Source organism: Astyanax mexicanus, chromosome 22 (assembly GCF_023375975.1).
Source record: "Astyanax mexicanus isolate ESR-SI-001 chromosome 22, AstMex3_surface, whole genome shotgun sequence".
Taxonomy (NCBI): Eukaryota; Metazoa; Chordata; class Actinopteri; order Characiformes; family Acestrorhamphidae; genus Astyanax; species Astyanax mexicanus.
Genome location: NC_064429.1, coordinates 16725810 through 16752028, shown reverse-complemented (window position 1 = coordinate 16752028; position 26219 = coordinate 16725810). Strand labels below are relative to the sequence as shown.

General features: G+C 36.6%; 2 protein-coding genes across 2 annotated transcripts in view; both read right to left on the bottom strand.

Moving 5' to 3' along the window:
- Nucleotides 1-20077, bottom strand: part of antxr2a (ANTXR cell adhesion molecule 2a) — a 104480-nt gene extending 84403 nt beyond the window's left edge. The window contains exons 1-6 of the mRNA XM_022664850.2: nt 19329-20077; nt 11655-11726; nt 9131-9202; nt 6245-6326; nt 3123-3227; nt 2931-2999 (exon numbers count right to left, since the gene is read on the bottom strand). Of these exons, the coding sequence (XP_022520571.2) occupies nt 2931-2999; nt 3123-3227; nt 6245-6326; nt 9131-9202; nt 11655-11726; nt 19329-19468 (540 nt within the window). The 5' untranslated portion in view covers nt 19469-20077. The remainder of the gene's footprint in view (nt 1-2930; nt 3000-3122; nt 3228-6244; nt 6327-9130; nt 9203-11654; nt 11727-19328) is intronic.
- LOC125786735 (cyclin-dependent kinase 5 activator 1-like) overlaps nt 1-26219 on the bottom strand; it is an 832135-nt gene that overhangs the window by 718801 nt on the left and 87115 nt on the right. The gene's annotated exons all lie outside the window — the stretch shown is intronic.

The window sequence follows — 26219 nt, the reverse complement described above, 5'->3', positions numbered from 1 at the left end:
GGATAAATTTGGGCTGGAATTACCCACAAAAAAAACAGATAGGCCAACAACTGCTGACCACTTCCTCTCCAGTATCTCTGTTTTGATCAGCTTTGGACACAGGAAGAGAGAGAGGTGATTATACAAACCACTGTGGAAACCCTGGTAGTCAGCAAAACACACAAATTTGCACTAAATTAGGCTAGGGGAAATTAAGAACTTCCTTTTAACCAGAAAAAATAAACAATTACAATGAATTTTTCTTGTCTAAAACAAAAAAATGTTTGGACATCCCTTCTAATTACCGTATTTTTCGGACTATAAGGCGCACCGTATTATAAGACGCACTATCAAAGAACGCCTATTTTCTGCTATTTTTCCATACATAGGGCGCATCGCATTATAAGGCGCGTTAAGTGACACTAGAAAGGGTGCCTATATCAAAGTGAACAGGGGTGGCGCCATGTTTCCCTTCCCCCACCGGGGGTGGTCGCTTGCCGGTGGAGCGTCTCAGTATACAAAATATAGCTCTTTCAAAGTCAAACGAGTGCTGGATATTAATCTACACAGATTCCTCTCCTGAAAACTGTTTATTTGGGTGAGTAACGTGCTTCAGTTTATTTACAGTAAGCTTAGATTTCCAGATGTCCACTAAGGCTTGCTGCACCAGCGTTAGCATAGCTATCCGCTAGCACGCTAGCTAGTCACCTAAACTAGTAAAGTTAACCCAAACTTAAACGACAGCGTTACACTGAGTAATCCTGCGTGTTCTGGTAAGACAGTGAGATATTAGCTAGCGATTCGTCCCCCGTAGCTTGTTTTAACACGGTAAACAAGCAGATTACAGGCTGATAAAACTCACCTCTGAGAGAGTTAGCGCTTAGCATCTAGCTAATGCTAGCCAGGCAAAGCAGCACAGACTTACAGGCCGATAACTCACCTCTGAACGGTGAACGCTTAGCGATTAGCATCTAACTCTAATAATACTGCTCCAGCAGTATTAAAAGTGCTAAATTTAGAAAATACTGATCTCTGAACAGTGAAAAAGCTAGCTAGCTAAGCGGTTAGCATCTAGCTAATGCTATTTATTGCTGCTCCAGCCTCGGAGCGGCACGGCTCTGCACGGAGTGTGTGTTTACTGCTCCTTACACCTGACGGGTAAAATTTAGATAATACTGATCTCTGAACAGTGAATAAGCTAGCTAATGCTATTTGCTGCTCCAGCCTCGGAGCTGCACGGCTCTGGACTCTGTATAGCACTGAAACTCTGTATAACGCTGCACGGAGTGTGTGTTTACTGCTCCTTACAACCTGACGAGTAAAATTTAGATAATACTGATCTCAGTGAATAAGCTAGCTAGCTTAGCGGTTAGCATCTAGCTAATGCTATTGCTGCTCAGCCTCGGAGCTGCACGGCTCTGGACTCTGTATAGCACTGAAACTCTCTATAACGCTGCACGGAGTGTGTGTTTACTGCTCCTTACAACCTGACGAGTAAAATCCATACAAAAGGCGCACCGTATTATAAGACGCACTGTCAATTTTTGTGAAAATTAAAAGTTTTTAAGTGCGCCTTATAGTCCGAAAAATACGGTAATGTATTTAAATACTTTAAAATAAATCCACTATGTATTAATTCCACCAGTCAGGTTGTAAGGAGCAAAAAAAGCTACTCCGCTAAAGTGCAGCGTTATACAGGAGTTTAAGTTTAGTTCTCCAGCACCAAGAGTGGAGCAGTATTAGCATTAACCGCTAGCCGTGCTAAGTGCCATTTCTTTTGCCGAATACAAGTAAGTATTGTCGGCCTGTAGCCTGGTGCTAACCCCAGCTAGCACTGCTGGAGCAGCATTAGAATTAGCATTAGCTGCTGACCCTGCTAAGTGCTAGTTCTTCTGTCGTTCACAGGTGAGTAATATTGGCCTGTAGCCTGCTGCTAACCCCAGCTAACACTGCTGGCGCAGTATTAGCATTGGCCGCTAATTACGCTAAGCCATAGTTCTTTCAATCAGAGGTGAGTATTAATGGCCTGTAGCCTGCATGTTTACTGTGTTAAAACAAGCGTGGGTCATACTGCTAGCTAATAACGCCCAGGCTTACTGGTACACTCAGGGTTCCTCAGTGTAGTGCTGTCGGGTGGCTAGCACTAGTGGTTAGCTTCTAATGCTAATGGTGCTGCACCCAGCCTTAGTGGAAATCTGCAAATCTAAGCTTACTGTAAATGAACGGTAGCTCATTACTCACCTAAATGAACAGTTTTCAGAAGAGAAATCTGTGTAAATTAACATCCAGTGTTTGTTTTTTTTTTTTATTACAGTTTTGTTAACTTAGCTTATCTTTACAGGTCTTTCCACCCAGTGGTGAGACCTGCTGAGTTAGAAGGAAAACATGGCACCACCCCTGTTGTTTACTAGTGTTGCATAATGCGATAATTCAGTGCACCTCATGTACAAAAATAGACCAAAAAATAGATGTTAGTTATAGTAAAAAAAGTTATAATCATTTTTTTTTTTACAAAAAAGGGATGTGAGGTATTATAAGTAAATTGCAGAACAATGACCTGTGTCAAGACTACGGCTGCGTCCCAACTGTGTAGTACACACCAAATCAAAAAGGTATAAAGTATACTATAATATACTAAAGGTCATAGTGCAAGTTTGGAAGGTTACACAATATATTAATGTACTTTTACTACTAACAGAAAAAGATACATCAGTGCTGGACTTACAACATAATCCACCATTTTTGTCTAATATTGTTCCAGGCATGAGTAGCTCCTCAATTCCCATTTTGCATTGCATTATGGGATAATACCATTCTGCATTATGGGATAATACCATTCAATATCATCACACTCAAAACCGACTGTTTGATTGTATGCATCACAGATATTTAAGGATACACAACACAATTGGGACAAACCCTATGTAGAAAAGTTCTAGTGCCCCATTTACCTGATCTTTGTCAAAGTCTTTCACCCCAACGCAGTACACTCGGGCATTATATTTCCTTGCTTCATCTGCCTGCAAACAAAACAAACAAACAGATCAAATTGGTCACATCCGTCTCTCCTCTTTCAAGTCTCTTTCTTGAAATCACTGATCAAACATAACATATTAATTGCTGCTAAATATCTTTGATCTCACCTCTTTTGATGTCAAATCATGAATATAAGGTTCAAGCTTTCCATCGGTTAAGGCAACAATGATGCTTGAGGACTTTTGCATTTGGTTTTTTATTTGCTCATTTGCCTGAAGAAGAAGAAGAAGACATGCAAAGGTTCAGTATGATTAACCAAACATCAGCAGTTATATTTTACCACAGACATTTTTGGACAATTCAATATAGTGTCTCAACTACACAAAACTTTCTAAAATATCCTTCACAAAATGAAATTGCAATTACAAAAGGCTGCAAAGGTCTTTTAATTTGGCACAACAGATGCTAGAACCATACAGGCATACATTAATGCATATTGCCTCAGCTGTTTTGTACCACTGCCATTATCAGTATTAGATCAATAGCAAATTCTCAAATATTACAATATAGGATCGTATTAGAGGGACATCTATATTATGTGCCCAATGAAAATAAATTCAGTTACCATAAAAATTAACTCAACTTTTTTTTTTTTTTTTTTTACTTTTTTCAGTGTAGTAGAAAAACGTAAGTGCGTAGTTTAAAATGTGTCTACACAAAAATTGTAAGGATTCTGCAAACAATGAGTAAGAAATTGCAGCTGATATATTTTGCTTGCTGTAAATATGGACAACATTTTACTGTGTAATCCTAAATTCCTAATGCAGCAGCATTTAACTACCTAAGATACCATAGCAACTGCCTAGCAAGAAATTAGCGACCACATGGGAAAAGATAGGAACCATCTAGCAACATATTAGTAGCCAGCTAGACTATAATAATGGCCACCGCCTAGCAAAAGCACCCACATCGAATATTATTCAACAACCTAACAACACATCACCTACGATACCGTAGCAACTGCATAGCAACACCTTGGCAACCACCAGGGACACCAAAGCAGTCCCCAACAAACTTAACAACCTTAATAACCACATAGAAAAGGATAGCAACCACCTAGCAGCATATTAGTAACCACCTGGGATATTATAGCAACCACCTGGGATATTATAGCAACCACTTAGCAAAAGCACTCACATTTAATACTATCCAACAGCTTAACAACACTTTAGCAATCACCTAGGATACCATATTAGCAGTAACCCTTGAAGGGTCACAAGTTATTAAACTATATATTAATCCATTCATTCATCATAAAACAAATTAATTAAAACTTTCTATGGAAAATGTTGTATGTATTCACAGCATACACACTTACACACTCGCAGCACAATAAAAAAACCCTCAGAAGGCTTCAGGAAACTAAATGTGGGTCAACGAGTGCATTTCCGGCAAAAAGAATAAACAGTAGATTATCCCTTATCTGGACCTCAACTGATACCAAGCAAATGCAGATTACACTGAAAACTGTGTCAAATCTACTGCTAGTATTATACAGACCAGTCAGAATTTTATGACCACCTCCTTGTTTCTACACTCTATGTCCATTTTTTCAGCTCCACTGACCATAGAGGAGCACTTTTCAAGTCTATAATTACAAACAGACAGTTACAGCAGTGCTGCTGGAGTTTTTAAACACCCTTGCATCCCAGCTGGACTGAGAAAAGTCAATTAACCAAAAGTATCCAGTCAGTGGCATCCTGCGGGAAGCATCCTGTGCCTACTGATGAAGGACTAGAGGATGAACAACACAAAGGCTGCGTCCAGAAACACCAAAAGTGTCTCCTTTTTCCTACCAATCCTCCTCCTCTCCTCCGTGACCTGGAAACGTGACGCAATTTTGTGACGCCATCTTGCCTCCTGTCCGAATATCGTAGGAGATGTAAGAAGCGGCTTAAAATCCTCATGTAAGAGGCTTCCAACAGGGGGATACATAAAAGCATCCTACTCCGGAAGACTTTTAAGGATTTTGAATGACATAACTGCATCCAAGCCCACAGAGCACGCAAAAATGGAGAAGGCAACGCACAAATATACATCATAAACGTATTAATTAACTAGGTTCTTATCTAATTAAACAGCCAGTAAAGCAGTATGACAATCTGTAGTTTAGATAAGGTGTATGTTCAGTAAAACTATATTAATGACCCTATTTGTAACATGTTATACATATAAATACATATATTATTTATAATATATATAATTTTAATTTATCTATTTATTTCTTTTTTTTTACTTAGGGACTGATTAGGAAACCAAAACCCTCATAAGGCTGAGGTTAGACAGGGCTGTCAGCTTCACTGGCCTGAGACAAGGCCAAAAATGCCTGGAAGTAAGCAGGATTTTATTGGAATATCTAAAATTTTTAGCTGTGTGTGATAGTAATGTTCTGAAACATGTGCTGAAAGTGAGTGTTGTGATTGGCTCAGTTCATTGGTAGTCAACATCCTATCTAAAAGGAATCAGCTGTCCCATTTCCCCAATTACAGCTCCTTCCCTCCATTCCTCCTCCTCCTCTCCTTGATTTCTTCACCTTCTTCCAGGGTAGGAATAGAGGAGTAGAAGAGGAGGAGTAGCAAACGTTTCTGGACGCAGTTTCTACAAGGTGAAGCAGCTATATGTAGGAGTTCCTAATAAGATGGACAGTGAGTGGACACAGTGTTTAAAAACTCCAGCAGCACTGCTGAGTCTTACCACTTCTACCAGTACAACACACACTACTAACACAACACTACCATGTCAGTGTCAATTTAATGCTGAAAATGATCTGTATATAATATTAATACCTGCTCTGTGGTGGTTTATTCTGTGGAGTCCTAACCACTGAAGAACAAGGTGAAACGTAAATAATAAAGTATGTAGAGAAACAGATACAGGACTACACTCTGTAATTATGTATTTACATTGAACACAGTATTCTGAGTGTTAGTATCAGGGCTCAAGTTGTCTAAGCTACGTTAAGCATGCAAGATCGAAATATTACGACACACTACTTGCTAATAAATAAAACAGGAACAGTGTAAGAACAGATGTCACATCCTCTGAGCTTAACGGTAAGGAGGATTCTGTGCTTGCCCAATTTGGTCCTGTTGACAAAACCTCTTTGTTCCCCATTCTGCGATTTAATTCCACATAATTTTCTCCACAGCTATATGCAATATTTAAGAACATCAAATCAAACATTCATGAATTAATCCACACAAAATAATAGAAATATGTTGTAATTTACCTGTTTAATGCCTTCATGCATGTACGTATCACCTGCAGGCTTGACGGCTTTCAGCTCCTGCAAGCCATTTTGTATCTTTGCCCTGAAATGAGAAAGACAGCCATGATCACATTTTGAAAAAGTAACGCTCAGTCTCAGTTTGGGCTTGTTTGGTTAACATTACAAATAAAATGTGGTCTGATCATTATCTAAATCACAGTTATAAGCAAACATAATCAAACTAAGCTATTAACTCACAAGTGGTACTATACTGTACTCACTTATACTGTACATGCCTTTAATTGAGCACTTTGTGTGAACATTTTAGCCACAGTGCCACAGTGCTCTGTGTTAATGGGCCCTATCTTACACCCTGTGCAAGGTGCGTTGTGATGCTTATTGCTATCTTACAACCATTTTCACACCTCATGGCTACATTGTTTACATAGCTTTTTTGCTATTTGTAGGTATATGTTTAAGTAAAATTAACATTGTTTTATTCTATAAACTACAGACAACATTTCTCCAAAATTCAAAATATTGTCATTTAGAGTATTTATTTGCAGAAAATGAGAAATGGCTGAAATAACAAAAAAGATGCAGAGCTTTCAGATCTCAAATAATCCGAAAAAAATGTTCATATTCATAATGTTTTAAGAGCTCAGAAATCAATATTTGGTGAAATAACCCTGTTTTTTAATCACAGTTTTCATGCATCTTGGCATGTTCTCCTCCACCAGTCTTACACACTGCTTTTGGATAACTTTATGCCACTCCTGGTGCAAAAATTCAAGCATGGCTTGATGGCTGTGATCAAAAATTTTCCTCTTTATTATATTCCAGAAGTTTTCAATTTGGTAAAATCAAAGAAACTCATTTTTATTTTTTTTCCAAAACTGTCTATCTTTGCAGATGGGCATGGTGGTATAGAAGTGGGATGTGTTCAGGTACATTTCTGGCGTATTGCTATCTTGGCAGTGGAGAACACAGGTGCACCACTGACTGAAATTAACCCTGACTACAGTAAACCGTCAGACGTCACACCTATGATTAATTAAGAGAAGAGAAGATGAGAGAGGAAGTTTGGGTTTTACACAAGATTTTCTCAGGAAACCGTTTGTTATTAGTTTGGATAGACTGCGCTTGTCTATACAGTATTTATAATTTAATTATTGTGTACACTGCAGTATTACTAAAGTCAAGTCAAATTATTTAAATCACACAGTAAATGATTATAAATCATACACTACACAGCTTTAGAATTGTGCTAAACCAAACTGAACAAACCACAAATTACTAAACAGAGAATCACGCCCCCACTTTGCGCTTATTCAAAACGAAAGGAAGAAATATGAAAATGAAAGAATAAGAATGTCTCTGGGTAAGGATGTGGGTGAGAAGACAGCACCCAGAGTCTGTACTATGGTCTGTACAGACTACAGAGGTAGCTTGAGGTAGCACACATAACAAGTTTAATATTAGCTAATGTAAGAGTCAAATGTTTCTTATACAAATTTCCACTCCACCTTAAATGGTGCTAAAGTATTGTATAAGTAAGTATGTTCCAGTACAAGAATATAGCTACTGTGGAACGTAAAAATTAAAATGAAAAAAAAAAATTCTAACTGTCTAAGTACTTCAGTAGATAAAATAATAAAATGCAAAAATAGTGTAAGAGTGTTGATAGCACATCCAATAGCAGAACTCAGGCCGGGATCAGGCTCAAAAAAATGGTCTGTGACGTAGGCGTCTGTTTTTTAATGCTGATTTTCACATAAAGCTATGGCGTGATGATCACAATATAGCAAAATAATTAATCAACATGTGTGTGTGTGTTTTTGCACAAGTTAGAAAGCTATAATCATGCAGCTGCGGCCTGCACAGTGTGTAATTTCACACTTAAGCTATATGCTTAAAAAAATGTTGGTTCAGAAAGTGTTTTATATTCTTAAACCTTGTTAATTATATCAGAGTAGAGGAAAGTCATTGTAAATTATGTTAATAAGCTATACACCCAATCTAAAAAAGTTGTTTGTTTAGAAAGTATTTTATATTCTTAAAGCCTGTTAAATTATATTAGATTAGAGTAAACTAATTCTGACATCATTCTGAAGCCTAATTTACTGATGTGTTTTAATCTTTCAGAGATCTGTTCTTAATAAACAATTTTCTAAATAATAGGTCTGTGCTTCTTCAGTGCTGCAATGTTAATTAACATAATTCTGAACAGATTTCGCTCATTCAATCATCCAGAAAATGTTTTTAAAAATGTCAGTTTTAACGCTCTACTTCTTAAAAAAATGTCAGGTTTAAATCGGGCTCGGGTTCATAATAACAGTTTTTGGGGGGTGGGGGGGAGGAGGACAGGCTCGAGCCGGCTCAGGCTGGATTTGTTGGACCCAATATTAGCTCTACATTGCATAGTATCTTTGTTTTAAGGACCCTCTATAAGTGTTATGTGTGACAATGTGGTTAAAGTACTGGCCCACTGACTACAAGCTTCTGGGTTTGATACTCATATGTTTCGACAACCAAATTCTCAGTTTGAACCCTTTATCCTCAGAAGTGTCTCATTTTTCTCTAATGCTATTTCTCCTAAGTAATTTAAGGAGAAACATCTTTGACAAAATTTAAAACCAAACTGAGAATTCCAAATACATCTACTGAGACAGCAAAGATAAATATTTGTGGATCTACACACAAATTTATTGGATCTCTCGCCCAGGATAAAAAAGAAACTCATCACTGAAGATGACCTGCTACCAATCTGGCACAACTAATTACCTATTTTATTCTGTTTTTCACTGTCGATTTATTCGACACTGTCGGTTTTCTTCAGCAGACATTCACAGGCAGTCTATGTGACACATTATAAACATTATTGATTTTTATTATGTAGGACTGTACCTGTCTCCAGTCAGCGGTAGAATTGTCTTGGCTTGGGTGGAGAAAACAATGAAGGATATCTTCATTTTTGGGCTGAAAAGAGAAGAAAGAAAAAAACAAGATTACTGCAGATAAAGTCTGGTATATAGCATTTTAGTTTAAAACACCTTTTAAAATAAGCATTTATTGCTGAGCCTTTAAAACATGTGTCAGACAAGTCCCATGAGGCAGCACATGAGGACAGCTTGAGCTTCTATGTATGTCTCCAGTAAACAACAGAGTTATGGCTATGAGTAACATGCCCAGTATGGCCACCTAATAAAAGCATGTGACTTGTTTGTAAAAATTCCCCACTGTGAGTAGGAAGGAAGTGATTAATTAAAATTGAGACAGGAAACAGGTTGTTGTCAGAGTGACTCATCCCTTCCACACCAGAAGAAACACATCCTGCCACAGTTACATTTTTATACCTGTCACCTCATAAAGAATATAGAATTAATATAAAACACTAGTAGCCAGCTCCATAAATCGCCCACAGCAGAGTGATGCAATAGTTTAATGTATTCTTGAATTCAGGTTAATTTATTAATTTATTTAAATCTCCTCAGGCCGATTCAGGTGTCAGAATTTAGTGATGCATAGAATATTTGGCAGCTGAATATTTGGCACCTGAATATTTGGCAACCCAAAATATTCAGCTCAAAGTAAAGCTCAAAGAAAAGAACAAATAATTGGAATGTTGCAGTGTTTGCCCCAACGATAGGGTTGTTTTTTGGTGGAGCAGAGTTAGGAGACCACTGGTTTGAATCCTGGTCATGCAGCTTGCCATTCTTGGCCTTGCTCTATCTGGGTGGGTAGATGGCACTCTTTCCCCTCATTAGCCATAGGATGATGTCGATTAGCACAAGGCGTCTATGAGCTGATGTATTGATACCGAGTCGTTGCGCTTTCCTCCGAGCGCTCTGTGATGCTACTCAGTAATGCTACATAAGCAGTGGTTTGAAAAGTCTGACTTCACATGTGCTAGTGTTCACCCTTCTTGTGTTGAGGCATCACTACTAATAGAGGATACACAGCTGAGTAGCTAAATTAATAAAATAAATCTTTAAAAAAAGGATTGTTATCAGCAGCAACAGTATTGCCATGAATTTTAATAACGTTTAAACAATACCTGATAAATATGGAAAAAAAACTGTATTTGCATAAATGTACTCTTTTGAATGTATTGTTGGAGATTTGAGAGGCTTATATTGAACAGTACAAGGCTGTACACTGTATTGTTCCACCCGTAATGGTTTGATGCTGTGTCTTGTCTTGCCTTGCATACAGATTATCAATTAGACTGAACTATATTTCAATCAAGCAGTTGGTCTTTCTCACGACCTTCTGTTACAAAATCTGACACGGCAGCGAAACATGTTGGGTTTTCTGGCCTCACAGCGAGTCAGGTCTCAGGACTCTGAGCATAAGGAGAGGTGCTGATTTTTCACACTTCAATGACACATCCAACCCGCAATCATCCCCCACATGAGATATTCATGAACACGACGCCAAACGTGCTCCGCCAGCCAAAGTCGAGCGACCGAAAAAATAAAAATAAAAAAAATAAAACGCGAAACGAAATCAATATTGCAATATATCCAACTGAGTGATTAGGCTGTGCGAGGAGGAGAAAAGTCCAGCTTGAGCGAATCCGGGCCAAGGTACTGTAAACTTCTCAGCAGAGAGAGAGAGCACATTTATCTCCGAAGTCGCTGGGTTCAGACTTTCAGGCAATGAGTTCAAGCAATCACATCTGCTCTCAGGGCAGAAATGTTGGGCCTTCTGCTGCACAGTACTGAAGCAACTGGGGATCTCCTCTTAAATCTCCTCGAGCTAATGATTTTAATTAATGTTTGATACAGCTGGTCCGTCCAACACTGAACAAAGGCCCGTGAAACGGCAAGAGAGAGCAAGAACAGGAAAAGGGCCAGCAGATTCCACATGGCGCAACAGAAGAGCGTCAAAGTCAACAGCAGACTGTACTGGTCTTCCCGCGCGCCGTGCCTTAAAGTACATTCGCTGCTTCTTCTCCCATTATGTGTGAGGGATAAGTGTGGTGTTGGAAGGTTTCAGTGCAAATGGCCATTCTCACAGCCCAGAAGACTGAGCCTCCCTGCCACCCACTCCCACCTGCTCCCTTTGCTATTTTCTCAAGCAGACTGCTTTCTTCTGGCTAGGTCGCTACCGTCTGTACTGGCACATACATTGAGTCAATGTTACATAAGTTCAACATTCATCGGGCCATTTTTTTGTGTTTATTCCACGTTTTCTTTTTTTTTTTCTTTTTCTTCTTCTTCATCTTCTTCTCCCCCTCCTTTCACCAGAATCCTTTCCAAGCCCAATGTGTGGACTCTAACTTAGCTGAGCTGAATTATGCTCTCAGTTTGGTCTCTATCAGAACATAAGCCTGCCTAATTGAAAGCTTAAACAAACTCCCAAGCTTTTAGAAGCCTGAACTACTACTACTTTACTACAAACACAAATAGAAAGGAAGTCTTTTTACCTAACAAAACGGTCCACCAGATTCTGCACAAAGTCATATATCTGATTCCAATCAGCGGAAACACTTCCAGATCTGAAATAAAGAGAATAAAACAAAGTCAGCAAAGGACAGCCACAAAACAGCTTGGTGTAATTACATACATCCTCAAGCCAAATACAGTGTTAGAGTGTAGCGTCTGATGTGGTAAAACCAAAATATGTGACTGCTGATTCAGCCAAGTCTCAGATGTAGACAGTTCAAGTAGAGTGAAGAGATGACAAATGAGAAGAGTCACACCTTGAACTAACAAACTAACAAACCACACAGCGACAATACAATTACTTCTAATGCATTTGATTACATTTAAATACTAAATGTAAATACTAATGTAATGTAATAACTAAATATAAAAACTAAATACTAAATTACATTAACTTAATTACATACAAAATCTTCTGTAAATATTACATCTGGTCATAAACTTTAGTTTAAACTCTAGTTGTTTAATTAAATAAGTTAATCCCATGCATCACATTACAGAATGTCCAATGTGCAATATCAAATTATATCAAACATATCTTTTTGCTGTTTGATACAAAAGAAAAAAACGCACTGTTCTCATTTACCAAGAAATATCTGCTCAATATTATTTACTGTACTCCACTCCTGTATATTAATAAGAATTAATATCATGACTGCTGAATTACTTTTAATATCGCAATAAATATAACTCAAGAAAACATATCGCAAAGTCAGTTTTCCAATATCAAACAGCCCAAGTGTAAAGACTTTTTGACTATATCCTTATAAGAGTAATTAAACTGTATCATCACATTAAATGGCTTATTTCCAAAAAAATTGCTAGCTGTAGCAGAACATTTAAGCTGTGACATGTTAACTCAAAATTAAGTTTTGGCTTTAAAATGTATCAAAAAGATCTACCAAAATACACGTAATCCATCAGAATAGTCACATGACACATTTTAGGGTTGCATAATACTGGAAAAACCTGACTTTGTAATATTTTTCCACCTTGCAATATAAATAGCAATAATAAAAAAGTAATACAGTAATATTGACTTGATTTTTCCAGAGGTATATGATCCAGTATGTTGTGAAATTAAGAATTATTAATTTTAACAACAATACAATAAAAGTGAAGCGATATTTATCAGATATAACCAGATCTGATAAATATTCATGTGGCTTTAGCAGCTATGTATATTTGGGCTGACCCCTAAAGAGGTTTACCTGGGAAAATCTGGCTTAAAAGTGCTTTAACCACAAAACAACTTATATTACTTAAATTTAAAGAGAAAAATCATTTTACTGATAAAAAAATGGGTGAGAAACATAATGCAATTTTTGGTAAAAAAATAAAAAAATAAATATCTGATGCACTTAGGCAGGCTGTAGTGTTAACTAGGGGTGGGTGATATGGCCCTAAAATAATATCACGATATTTCATGGTATTTTTGCGATAACGATACTCTTGACGATATAACAAAAACTGAATTCTTTTTTTCCAAGAATACACTACTGCACAATACTAATAATGCACTCCATATATCTCCATATATCCAGTGCTGCAGTAAAATAAATGATACTGGACAGATATAATCTGTCTCTAGTAGATATTTAATGGGAAATGAGAACAGTGTGAATTGTTCTTTTGCTAAAAACAGCAAAAAAGTCTCACCCTGATGTGATAATTAGGGATAAGTGATATGGCACGATATTTCAGGGTTTAATATCGTTCACAATATTCAAAAATGTTGGCGATATTATTGCGTACAATATGATATGGCACACCCCTTGTGTTAACTTTCATAGTACCATATATGGCAACCTGTTCTGACTTGTAAACAATGTAGACAATATGGACTAGTCAACTGATAACTACCCAGTTTGGAAACTACTTTATTGTCTTAATATTTTGCTGTGATTTACATTTATATATTTACTTATGCCCTTTTATTTTTTGCCTTTTCTTTGTTTCCTCTTTTTCCCCTACCTTTTTCTTCTCTTTTTTTAAGTTTTCTGTCCTTTTGTATACCATGCAAATAACAATAAACAATAAATTATCCTTAGTAGATATGCTATGGAAATGGGAACAGTGCATTTTTTCCATTTGTATTAAGCTGCAAAAAGCTGTAACATGTCATTAAATTGTCCAAAATGTCATTGCATATCTTGTGATGTGACTATTGCACATGTCCAAATTGTGATAGGGATGCTAAAAGAATATACTGCACATATACATATTTATTTACATTATCCGGTACTACTGTAATCCATATGTAACCATTAACAAATTGCACTTGAATGGATTGTGAATGTGTAATTATACAGTATAGAGTAAGCATTACAGAATCCTAATACAGACGCACTGCTGTATCTACCTCTCACTGATTGATTACTGTAAAGATTTGATGATTTCACAAATCCAGGCTCAAATCGTATTCATATACAGTATATGATTAAGAAAGTTAAACCAATGAATGTTTTATGGGAGGAGTTCAAATCAAATTACATTGGCAGTGGCCATCTTAGGCCTGACATTAACCTCCCTGCAAAAGTATCTTAAGTGAGTAAAGTGTGTTAAATGTGCCCTTGGTCTAATGGCTGCAAGGTAATTGAACTAATAATTACAGTCCACTGTATGTGCTGAGAACATAAAACACAAGAGTGCGATCATTAGAAAATCATCTTTTATGCATTTCCTTCTCCCTTGCTTTAGCCAAGGTCAATGAGTCTAACCAAAAGCTGAAGGCATTTATGCTTATAGAGCTTCTATATGCTTATATCTTATACATTCAGTATTTATAGAGGCAAGCAATAGCTTGACACCCTTGGCCTGAATATCTTTAGTGTGAATCAGAGGTAAAGTCAGTTTAAATCTGAGGTAAAGTCAATGTGAAGCTGAGGTAAAGTCAATGTGAAGCTGAGGTATAGTCAGCTTGAATCTGAGGAAAGGTACAATAGGTAAAGTCAATGTGAATCTGAGGTAAAGTCAATGTGAATCTGAGGTAAAGTCAATGTGAATCTGAGGTAAAGTCAATGTGAATCTGAGGTAAGGTCAGTTTGAGTCTGAGGTAAGGTCAGTTTAAATCTGAGGTACAGTCAATGTGAATCTGAGGTAAGGTCAGTTTAAATCTGAGGTAAAGTCAGTTTAAATCTGAGGTAAAGTCAATGTTAATCTGATGTAAAGTCAATGTGAATCTGAGGTAAGGTCAGTTTAAATCTGAGGTAAGGTCAGTTTAAATCTGAGGTACAGTCAATGTGAATCTGAGGTAAGGTCAGTTTAAATCTGAGGTAAGGTCAGTTTAAATCTGAGGTAAAGTCAATGTTAATCTGATGTAAAGTCAATGTGAATCTGAGGTAAGGTCAGTTTAAATCTGAGGTAAGGTCAGTTTAAATCTGAGGTACAGTTAATGTGAATCTGAGGTAAGATCAGTTTAAATCTGAGGTAAAGTCAGTTTAAATCTGAGGTAAAGTCAATGTAAATCTGAGGTAAAGTCAATGTGAAGCTGAGGTAAGGTCAGTTTGAATCTGAGGTAAAGTCAAGGTGAAGCTGAGGTAAGGTCAGTTTGAATCTGAGGTAAAGTCAAGGTGAAGCTGAGGTAAGGTCAGTTTGAATCTAAGATAAAGTCAGTTTTAATTTGAGGTAAAGTCAATGTAAATCTGAGGTAAAGTCAATGTGAAGCTGAGGTAAGGTCAGTTTGAATCTGAGGTAAAGTCAATGTGAAGCTGAGGTAAGGTCAGTTTGAAGCTGAGGTAAAGTCAATGTGAATCTGAGGTAAAGTCAATGTGAATCTGAGGTAAAGTCAATGTGAATCTGAGGTAAAGTCAATGTGAATCTGAGGTAAGGTCAATGTGAAGCTGAGGTAAAGTCAATGTAAATCTGAGGTAAAGTCAGTGTGAATCTGAGGTAAAGTCAGTGTGAATCTGAGGTAAAGTGATCGTACATCTGAGGTAAAGTCATTGACAATTTAAGATAAACTCAGTTTAAATCCCTGATAAAGTCTGTATAAATCTGAGATAAAGACAGTCTGAGACAAAGTCATTGTAAATCTCAGTTAAAATTCTTGTGAAGATGAGGTCAGTGTATTAAAGCTAAAATTATATATAAACTGATCTAAATACATGTTACTTCTTGAATTGTAAGCATTTATGAACACACTAAAATAAAAATAACTAATGTCCACAAAGTAGGGGAAGTCTTTTCAAGCCTAATTATAAAATAGCTGTTACATGGAAGAGGAAGCCATGCTGACCTCTTTAAAAATAAAATTACATTTTATTAGAGAACTCAAAGATTTGCCGAGGAAAAAATATATATATATATAATAATAAAATCCCCAACTAACTGCAAAGATGTGGCACTATTCTACTGAGCAACTTTTAATTCTAAAAAACTTTAATTCAACTATTTTGTAATCAAAGCCTGTGAACTGATGAAGTTATACTAGAACATTTGGACATACAGGCTTTAAAAAAGTAGCACATGTAAGATGGCCTAAAATGAGAAGTAAAAGACGCTTGACAGGAATAACAGGCGAATAAAAAAAACAAACTGAAAGTACTGAAGGATTCTTAGCTGATCACAAAAAGTGCTGACCATGCAGTGTTCCCAAATTTTGGCTGGGGGCCCTGTTTTCTTTTTGATATTTTTACAACTGTTCAAGATGAAAATAAAAAAAGTTAAAATTTTAAAATATGAAAGACATATTTAACTTAAAGCCCTTTTGGAAATTACTAATCTTTTTCTATACAGCAGGGCATTAGGTGATGTTGGGCTCATTCATTAAACATCTTCTTGTGTAAGTATGGATATCTAGGCATATGTGTTTTCAATGTATCATTTATAATGTTGTGATACATTGTCTTATCTTATTGACAATAAGCTTTAATAAACATATCATCAGTACATAAGGAACACTGACCCAAATGAACATATCATTCAGGAGAGTGAAAAAAACTGTTAAATTAAACTGGATGATGTAAAGCAGAAGTTAAATAAAATAAACTGTGCTATGCATAAAAAGAGTATTTGAATAGCAGTTTATAAGAACTGGACACTGCTGATGCAATCTGTCTGCATGTCAATATGGCAAGAAGTATATATTGTGTATTGTGAAAATGTCTTTAAATGTTGCAAGCTCATAAGAAGAGACATACAATAACAAAGTAGAACTACTTCACTATTGTACTTAAGTACTAAAATGCTGCATCTGTATCTACTGGAGTATTATTTTTTCTCCTACTTCCACTTTTACGTCACTACATATTTTGTATGAGTTTAGAACATTTGTATGTGTATATTCTAAAAATGTTAGGATCATTCCAAACCCAAATTTTACTCCCAGAGTGGTAGATGTCAATGTAATAGGGTTTAATTAAGTTCGATTGAGTAAATCAAGTGATCAAGCTAATCTTAAGAAGACCTCGCTGCTCCCATTCTGCCTTTCGCTCTCTGAACTTTTCACTGCTTTCTGTAATAACTGCATAACACAGTACTCTACTTTTATTTTAAGTAATTGAGAAGTAAATTTTAGAATAAACCACTTGCAATACTTAAATACAAACAATTTTGAATACTTTAGTACTAGTTGAGTACTTAGTAGTTGAGTTGAGTTACACTTTAACTTCTTTTCAAGACACTTTTATGATAAAGCACTATCAATAATATCCCCAATATATCGCCAACACTTTTGAATACTGTTAATGCAAAAATATCCTATAATAAAGTTATATTACTTTATTTTAGGTCCATATGGGCCATCAAAGTACATTTGTTTGCTGTTTGTAGCAAAAGGAAATTCACATGTTTTTTATTTCCCATTAAATATTCAATAGAGATTATATCTGTCAGATTATATATTCTGTTACACTCTGGTGAAACTCTCAATTAGGAGTTTGCAATATCATATTGTATGCAATAATATAGGCAAATAAAATATTATATTCATTTAGTTGTAGTAGTTCTTAAAATGATTTTCTTTTAATTTAATGTTTTGTCATATTTCCAAAAAAGCCATTATTGCAAAAATACCCTGAAATATTGTGATATTATTGTAGTACTATATGGGCAATCAGGGTACAACATTTTTTGCTATTTGTAGCAAAAGGAAAGTTCACACTGTTCTCATTTCCCATTAAATAATATCTATTAGACACAGATTATGTCTGTCTAATATTGTTTATTTTACTTCAATCCTGGATATATGGAATGCAGTATTATGACATGTTGGATCATTGATCCTATGATTGAAAATTTCAATCATAGGGTGTGCAATATCATATTGTAAGCAATAGTACTGTATGCGATAATAATTTTTTTGTAGTAGTGTGTTTTTACATTTATTTTTATTTAATGTTTTGTCACATCGCCAAAAATAACATTATTGCAAAAAAATATATTGACCATAAAATATTGTTATATTCTTTTAGGACCCTATCGCTCACCCCAAGTGCACACTAATCTGGAGTTTGGTGCCTTTGTGCTCTTGTCGGCAGACAAGATTGAACCACTTCCTTTCTATGTTGCCAGCATGGTCACCAGTTGGGTCTAGTAAACCTCAAGAGAGGCCACTTCTAAGAGATGATCAGATAGCAACCACTGCTGCAAAGTTAGTAGAGAAAGTTTCTGCAGACAGAATACACCTTTTTCTTTTCTTCACAAGGCCTACACCAACATCTTTCCAGCTAACTTCTTAGCTGATGGACATGAGTAAATAAGCATTGCTGGTCAGAAATGTGTTATACAAGGACAACATCTGCTCTAGATCTCTGTTATAACAGCCTGGTGTGGCTGATGTAGCTGCAGTGGCTGGCCTGGGACGACCTGTTAACCACTTGTGGGAAACTCATGACCACAAATGATAAGCAGAAAGAAACAATATACACTAAGAAAAATAAGTACAGAAAAAATTAAGAGACCACTTCAGTTTCTAAATCACTTTCTCTGACTTTGCTATTTATAGGTATATATAGGTAAATGTTTGAGTAAAATGAACATTTTTGTTTTATTCTCTAAACTAGCGGACAACATTTCTCTCAAATTCCAAATCAAAATATTGTAATTTAAAGCATTTATATTGGCAGATAATGAGAAATGGCTGAATAATAAAAAGCAGAGCTTTCAGACCTCAAATAATGCAAACAAAACAAGTTCATATTTATAAAGTTCAGAAATAAGTATTTGGTGGAATAGCCCTGGTTTTAATCACAGTTTTCTCATGCATCTTGGCATGTTCTCCTCCACCAGTCTTACACACTGCTTTTAGGTAACTTTATGCCACTCTTGGTGCAAAAATTCAAGCAGTTCAGCTTAGTTTGATTGCTTGTGATCATCCATCTTCCTCTTGATTATATTTCAGAGGTTTTAAATTTGGTATAATTTAAGATTTCAGTAATACAGAATACTGAATGTACCTTTTAGCTGGATAAATGGTACAAATCTGTACTTCCTGCTATTAGGAAAGACTCTGTACTTCTTTGAGGGTACAATTATGAAAAGTGTACCCTTTTAGTACAAGGAAGTACTTATATCGTACCTTTGTTTTTTTAGTTACTTTTGTTTGTTACATTGAGAGATTTGAGTACTGTCAACATTTCTGTGGTATAAGAAGCAAAACAACTGATTAAGCACAACAGGACAGACCTCATAAACCTGGAGAGGAGCTTACTGACCTGTCCAACACAAAGTAGAGGTCGAAAGCTCCATGACAGGACGCATCTTCAGCCACGAAAGGGGAGATGAAGCCGAGGAGCAGCACAGCTGTGACTACCACTGCGCAGTGCCTGCCCACGCTGAAAGCTGCTTTAGCCATTGTTTGTTACTTCAGCTATGAAGGAGTTAAGCTCAGGGTATCAGTAGAAACAGCACGTATAAAACAAACAGTGCAGACTAGAAAATACAAAATTCAGCTACAGTTTCTAAACTCTGTTAAACCGTGGAGTTAATGGAGTGAACCCAGCAGCAGCAGGAGGAGAAGAAAAGGACTGAAGCTGAAGGACAACAACAAAAACAGAGCAGCTCCAGACTCCAGCATGTCCAGGTCCAAGTAGTTTAACTATGAAAACTTTTAACTAACTAAACTCCCCTCCCTGCGCGACTCACAGAGCGACGTCAGCGCCGTTTCCTCACATTTCCTTCCTTTAACGCTGAAGTTTAGCGTAAAACTCGCCCGCCGTCCGTTTTCACCCCTCTTTCCAGCTTAACGTACCGCTTCTTACCGTCGCTAACGGCCGTTAACCCCGTTTTTAATGAGCATGCGCGGACAGATGTGTGGAGGTTTCTGAGGTCGCGCTGGTCGTAGCACACGCCCAACAGCTGTCCTGCTAAAGAAGCTCAGCTAAACACGCCCACCACACACTCACACACACACCACACACTTACCACACACACACACGCGCGCTTATAACACACACAGGATGTTTGGCACAAACAGTCAGGATCGTTATGAATAACGACAGTTGACATAACACTCCACAAATCCATACTGTATACATCTTCCTCCTCACACCCTCCATAAACCTCACACGAATTCTATACTGAATACAATACAATAAAGCTGGGCTGATGATAAAGGTGAGTTAGCTAAAGTCTGAGGTAAATGTAAGCCTGAGGTAAGCAAACGTCAGTGTGAGTGTGAGGTAAAGTCAGTGTGTAGCTGAGGTAAAATCATTGTGAGTTTTCTGAGGTAAAGTCTTTGTGAGGCTTCTGAGGTAAAAGTCCTTGTGTGGCTGATATAAAGTCATCCTAATCTGGGGTAAAATCTTTGTGAGGCTTCTGAGGTGAAATCCTTGTGTGGCTGACATAAAGTCATTCTAAATCTGAGGTAAAATCTTTGTGAGGCTTCTGAGGTAAAGTCAGTGTGGGTATGAATTAAAATCATTGTGAGGCTTCTGAGGTAAAATCCTTGTGAGGCTGACATAAAGTCATCCTAATCTGGGGTAAAATCTTTGTAAGGCTTCTGAGGTAATGTCAGTGTGAGTGTGAAGAAAAAACTCATTGTGAGCCTTCTGAGGTCAAATCCTCATGAGGCTTTTACAGTAAAGTCAGTGTGAGTCTGAGGTAAAATCTGTTGAGTCTTCTGAGTTAAAGTTGGTGTGAAGCTGAAGTAAAATCATTGTAAGGCTTCTGAGGTAAATACTTTGTAAGTCTTCTGAGGTAAAGTTGGTGTTAAACTGAGGTAAAATCCTTGTGAGGCTGAAAAAAGTCAGTCTAAATCTGAGAGCAAGACATTATGAAGCTGACATAAAGTCACTGTGAGACTAAAAGTTAGTGTTAATCTAAGGTGAATTCAGTTTTTGATACAATCAGTGTGAGGTGTATGTAAATTATATGTATATGCGGTAAAGTCAGTGTGTGTGGCTAATATATTATGAATCTGAGATAAAGTCATTGTAGAGCTGAAATAAAAGTGTTGTTAATCTGAGGTAAAGTCAGGATAAATCTTAGGTCCATGTAAAGAGTGTAAAAAAATTAGTGTATTTAAGTGTAAATCTTAGGTAAAATCAATGTGAATCTGTAGTCAGTGTTTGGCTCTGATAACGTCCATGAAAATTCAGTTTGATTCCAAGATGAATCTGAGGTAAAGTTATTGTAAAACTAAGGTAAATTTCTGAGGTAAAATCAGTGTTAATTTAAGATAAATCACTGTAGGGATGAGACAGTCAGTGACAATCATTAGGTAAGCCCAGTGTTACGCAATCATGGTGAGTAAAGTAAGCCCTGAGGGAACAGATTTCAGATTTCCCATCTAAAGTCACAGAATGTAGTAAGATATGGCACAGTATAAGAACTTACTGTATATAAATCAAACTAAGATAAAAATACCTATACAGTTTCAGAAGTTATATTTTGGTCAATGAAACATACCAAACAGTGCTTATGCGATGTAGTCTACATTCTGTGATTTTAAAACAACATTAACAATACGACTCTGAACATTGAAAAGGTCAATTGTCATAATTATTTTTCCACATATTTCAGTACAGAATTTGTACACATACTGTAATTTTCACTTAAACAAAATATAATTTCAGGGCTCTCCAAACATGTGCATACTCTTTTGTATACTGACATTATTGTAGACCATATCTTCTTATCTTGCTGTACAATCTAGGCCAGGGGTGGGCAATGGGGGACAAAGTCTAGTTTTCTGATTTCCCTGCTCTGGGAGACCAACCTGGCAATTAACAGGCACGTTGAATCAGGTGGTAATACACAGAACTGTGTAAGAGCAAGCCCTCCAGGACTGGAATTGCCCACCTAGATCTAGACTATACTGCTATCAAACACACGTCAGAACATGTCCATCCTTAGTCATGTTTAATCATGTTAAGTCTTGTGTTTAGCAGTGCTCCAAAATCATAGTGACCTGTTGCAAGTTCTCACAAAATATCTGTCTGTAATGTCTTTATCATCATGTGACCCCATAAACACATAGCATTAATCACTGGTCAGACTGCAGCGGATATTCCGTGATTGCTGCATGTATTATGAAACAGACTTCCTGTTGCAGGTGTGTCAGTAAACACATAATAAAGTCTGCACACCTTTATATATATATACATTTATATACATATAAATAAGTACGGTTAAAGAAATTTTAGATATTTGCTCAGTTCAACCATCAGAATGGGAAAATTGTGATTTTGAGTGTTGTATGATTGTTGGTGTCAGTTTGGCTGGTTTAAGCACTTTAAGAAAAGCTGTAAATATTGTGCACAAATAATAAAATATAAGCACAGTAACTCTAAAACATATTTTTAAATCATATATTAATTTTATAGATTACACTGTTGATTAACAATAAACATTTTTATAAAAATATGAGTGGATATAGATTTCTCAAAATTTCAATTAATTTAGGTAATTATAGGAGATAAAATTTTACAGCTGTATGTAAAAGTCTACTTCATAGTCAATTATTATTAACCAATATATATAATAAAACATATATTCTTAACAGAAAAAAATACTTTAAAGTGCTTTAATGGTCATGACCCCACAGGACCACCAGTAGCCAGTGCGTTATATGTGTTGTGGCGTGAGGAGGCAGGGGAGTCGTGGGTCCGCCCCACGCCAGAGCGCAAAGCCATGCCTGTCTCAGCTGGCCCGCATGAGGGCTGATTGAGCCGCCAGTTGAGACAGGCATATATACTCAGCCTCCGCCATAATTTGGGAGGACTTTGACTGGGGAGCTGAGGGCTGAGGCTGCACGGACCTTTAAACTTAAACTAGAGTTAAGTTTACTAAACTCTAGAGCCCCATTGGGCCGTAGATGTTTATTTGAGTTATTTTGGGTGTGGTGGAGGGCGTTAAAAGCCAATAAAGGTACGTTTTGAGTTCATTTAATCCCCGTGTCTGTGTATCTCTGTGAGCTTCCTCCTTCCGGGTCACAGTGGTCACGCCCCTAACCCCAGGGGCCTACCACAGTGTCTTGAGTCATTTTCAGCACTGCAGTGACACTGACATAGTGATGGTGCATTAGTGTGTTGCTCTGGTAAGAGTGGATCAGATGCAGCATTGTTGCTGGAGTTTTTAAACACTGGGCCCACTCACTTTCCACTTTATTAAACACCCCTACAGTGGTGCTTAAAGGTTGCCACTCACAAAAATTTAATATTGGATCATTTTACTCAATAAATGACTAAGTATAATATTGTTGTCTAATTTGTTTAACTGGGTTTTCTTTATCTACGTTTATCTGTTTTAGGTAATATCTATGCAGAAACAAAAATTCTAAGGGGGTTAACAAACTGCAAGCACCTCTATGTCTAGCTGCTCCACCTTATAGATGAAACATCAGAGACAGAAGTTCATCTGTTGCTGGACAGTTAGTGTTGGTCACGCTCTAGTCCTTGACACTATGACAATGTCTACAAGATGCTGCCCACAGGAAGCTGGGCACAGGATTCTTGTTGGCTGGATATTTTAGGTTGGTGGACTATTCTCAGTCCAACAGAGACACTAAGGTGTTTAAAAACTCCATGAGAACTGCTGTCTCTGGTCCACTCATATAAAAGTCTCCTGAGGATGTGCTAAGTATGCAAGTATGTCTTATGCACCCAAAACTGTATACTTTCTACTGTATCAATGATGTTTGGTACTTCACAAATTATTATTTCTCTTGATTAGCTCTACTGATGGAAGTTTAGCTATTTGTCATTTCATTTGATTAACTAACTCGTCATAGGCGAAGACTTGAAGCTACATTCTGATTAATGCCATGAAAGCCTACGAATGTCATGCTTTGAGTTGCAGAAAGCACTCTAAAGCACAATGCATTTTTAATGAGAACGAGAATCAAACTCAATCAAATCCTGATAATTACCATACATTGTTACATACATAATTATCATATTTGGTGTATTCACTTGATGCAGTTTAAGTGGTACAGTGGTGTAAACACAGGGTATGTGTTCGCCTGCTTGATTATGGTGATGTATTTGAGCTGTATCGGAATTTAGGAGTTCTATTCCAGTTATTTTGTCATGGACATTACAGTGGTATGAATAATTGGAAGTGACAGGGAAAACAATTCAACTAATTGTGGGACTCATTGAGGTGTTGAAACTCATTAAGAGTAAGCCTGCATGACAAAATACAAAGGTGTAGTAGTAATTTCATGCAGCAATTTCCATGCCTTGAAGATGGTAAACAGTGATGCTTGAAGTGTCAGACAAGTTTACTTTGAACCCCAAGTGAGGTGTGCTGCATTGTGTAGACCCGGTTTTGGAACCACGACAGAAGAGGCCTTTAAAAATAGCAAAGCCATCAACTACAATAGGAGTGTGAGCACCAGAAATGCTAAGAATGTAAGTTTAGAGTGTTATTTGCCAGCAAACCCAAAAGAATTTGCTTGGTTGTAATATGGTTGTAACCTCATACACTCCACAGAACTGCTAGCATTGCTTTGTGGCATTTTCAGACTGGCATTAAGAATAACTTGACATTGTTTTCCATGTAATTACTAAATCATTATAAGATTTGGGATATAATTAAGGAATAACAGTGTTTAAGAGACCACATTATTTATATTAATCAGTTAAGTTGGTAAGTAAAGCTCTGTGTCTTTAGCATCATTCTGAAGTACCTTTTAAGCTTTAACAGTTGTGGAGGACAATTTCAGGGCACAAATCAAAGAAAATATGAGGAGGCCTTTAATTAGCAGCAGAATGTTCATATCTTAACTGTGAAGAGATAAGGAAGGATTATTATGCATTTGCATAGTCAGTGCAGGTAGCACAGTGGTGCAGTGGTGTTTCAGGGACCTGGAGTTGTAGGTGTGTGAGGCATTTTTCTCATGTGCAGGCTGCAGAAAGATAACATAAAATTTCTACATATTTGACCAAATGTGTACCCCAATATATTTGTATGATTTACAAATGTTTGCATTTATTCTGTACTTATGTTACATACTCACACTATAGCTCCTGTTTACCAGGGCTGCTGTTTCACATAATACACACTACCTGTCTGCCATGTACTGGAAGAAGATTTGATAAAACAGAGCCACTATAGCTACATAAATTACATTTATTAACTCCTCTGGAGATTAGGCTGTAGTGTATGACTAGCCTTTTTAGCCTTTTTAGCCTAAAATGTCACCAGCAATATATGCTGTAAGTCAGATTTTCTGGTAAAAAAATAAAAGAAATTTTAGATCTCTTTAAAATAGAACGTTGCTAGTATTTAGCATTTATTAATACTACCATTTTGTCAGGTCTATAATTTTAGATAACTACTGTTTGAGATTTGAATAGCAGTAAGGCTTTTATTGTTATCTAAAACTAGTTATTACTGATCTACACTGAATTATAATGTAAATATCTGGAACTACAATTTCAAGTAGTAAAAATCAGTGATGACATATGATGAGTCTGATGTCTTTTTGGTAAAATGTCTACTCAGAATGAATTTCTAGATCTAGAATATATCTAATTCTAGATATTATTACTTGTAAACGATTTGTAGCTGATATTTGAAATATAATTACTTTAATTTACATTACATTACTAGAATTAGGTTTTGGCTACTTTTGCCTACCGAAATACATATTTGTTTTGGCTATGGTAAATTGACCTGGCTATATCAAATTGAGTGACTGGATATGTTTCCTGCCCTGTGATGCTTTAATATCCATGAAGTATTTCCACCTTGCATTCCATGATTCCAGGCCCATCCTGGTTATTACATTACATTACATGACATTACATTTGGCAGATGCTTATGTCCAAAGCAACTTACAATAATGATGTACATAGAGTAATAGAAGTTCACTGTAAAAAAAAAGAAAAATAGGTAAAAAAAAAACATTTTTAGGTAAAAAAAAAAAAAAAACATTTGTCAAAGAAGCAAGGAAGATTATGGATAGTTAATTGGTGCAGCTCAGAGACTAAAAGAGACAGGCTGTCCGTCTCTTAACTTTGGCTCAGAATTTTGTATTTGTATGGTTCTGCAGCATTACAGCGATTTTTGTTAGCAGGTTTTAAAATATACACTATTATCCTTTTATTACAACTATTAGCTAAATAGTGGTTTATACACAATGTTGGAAATGGAACTCA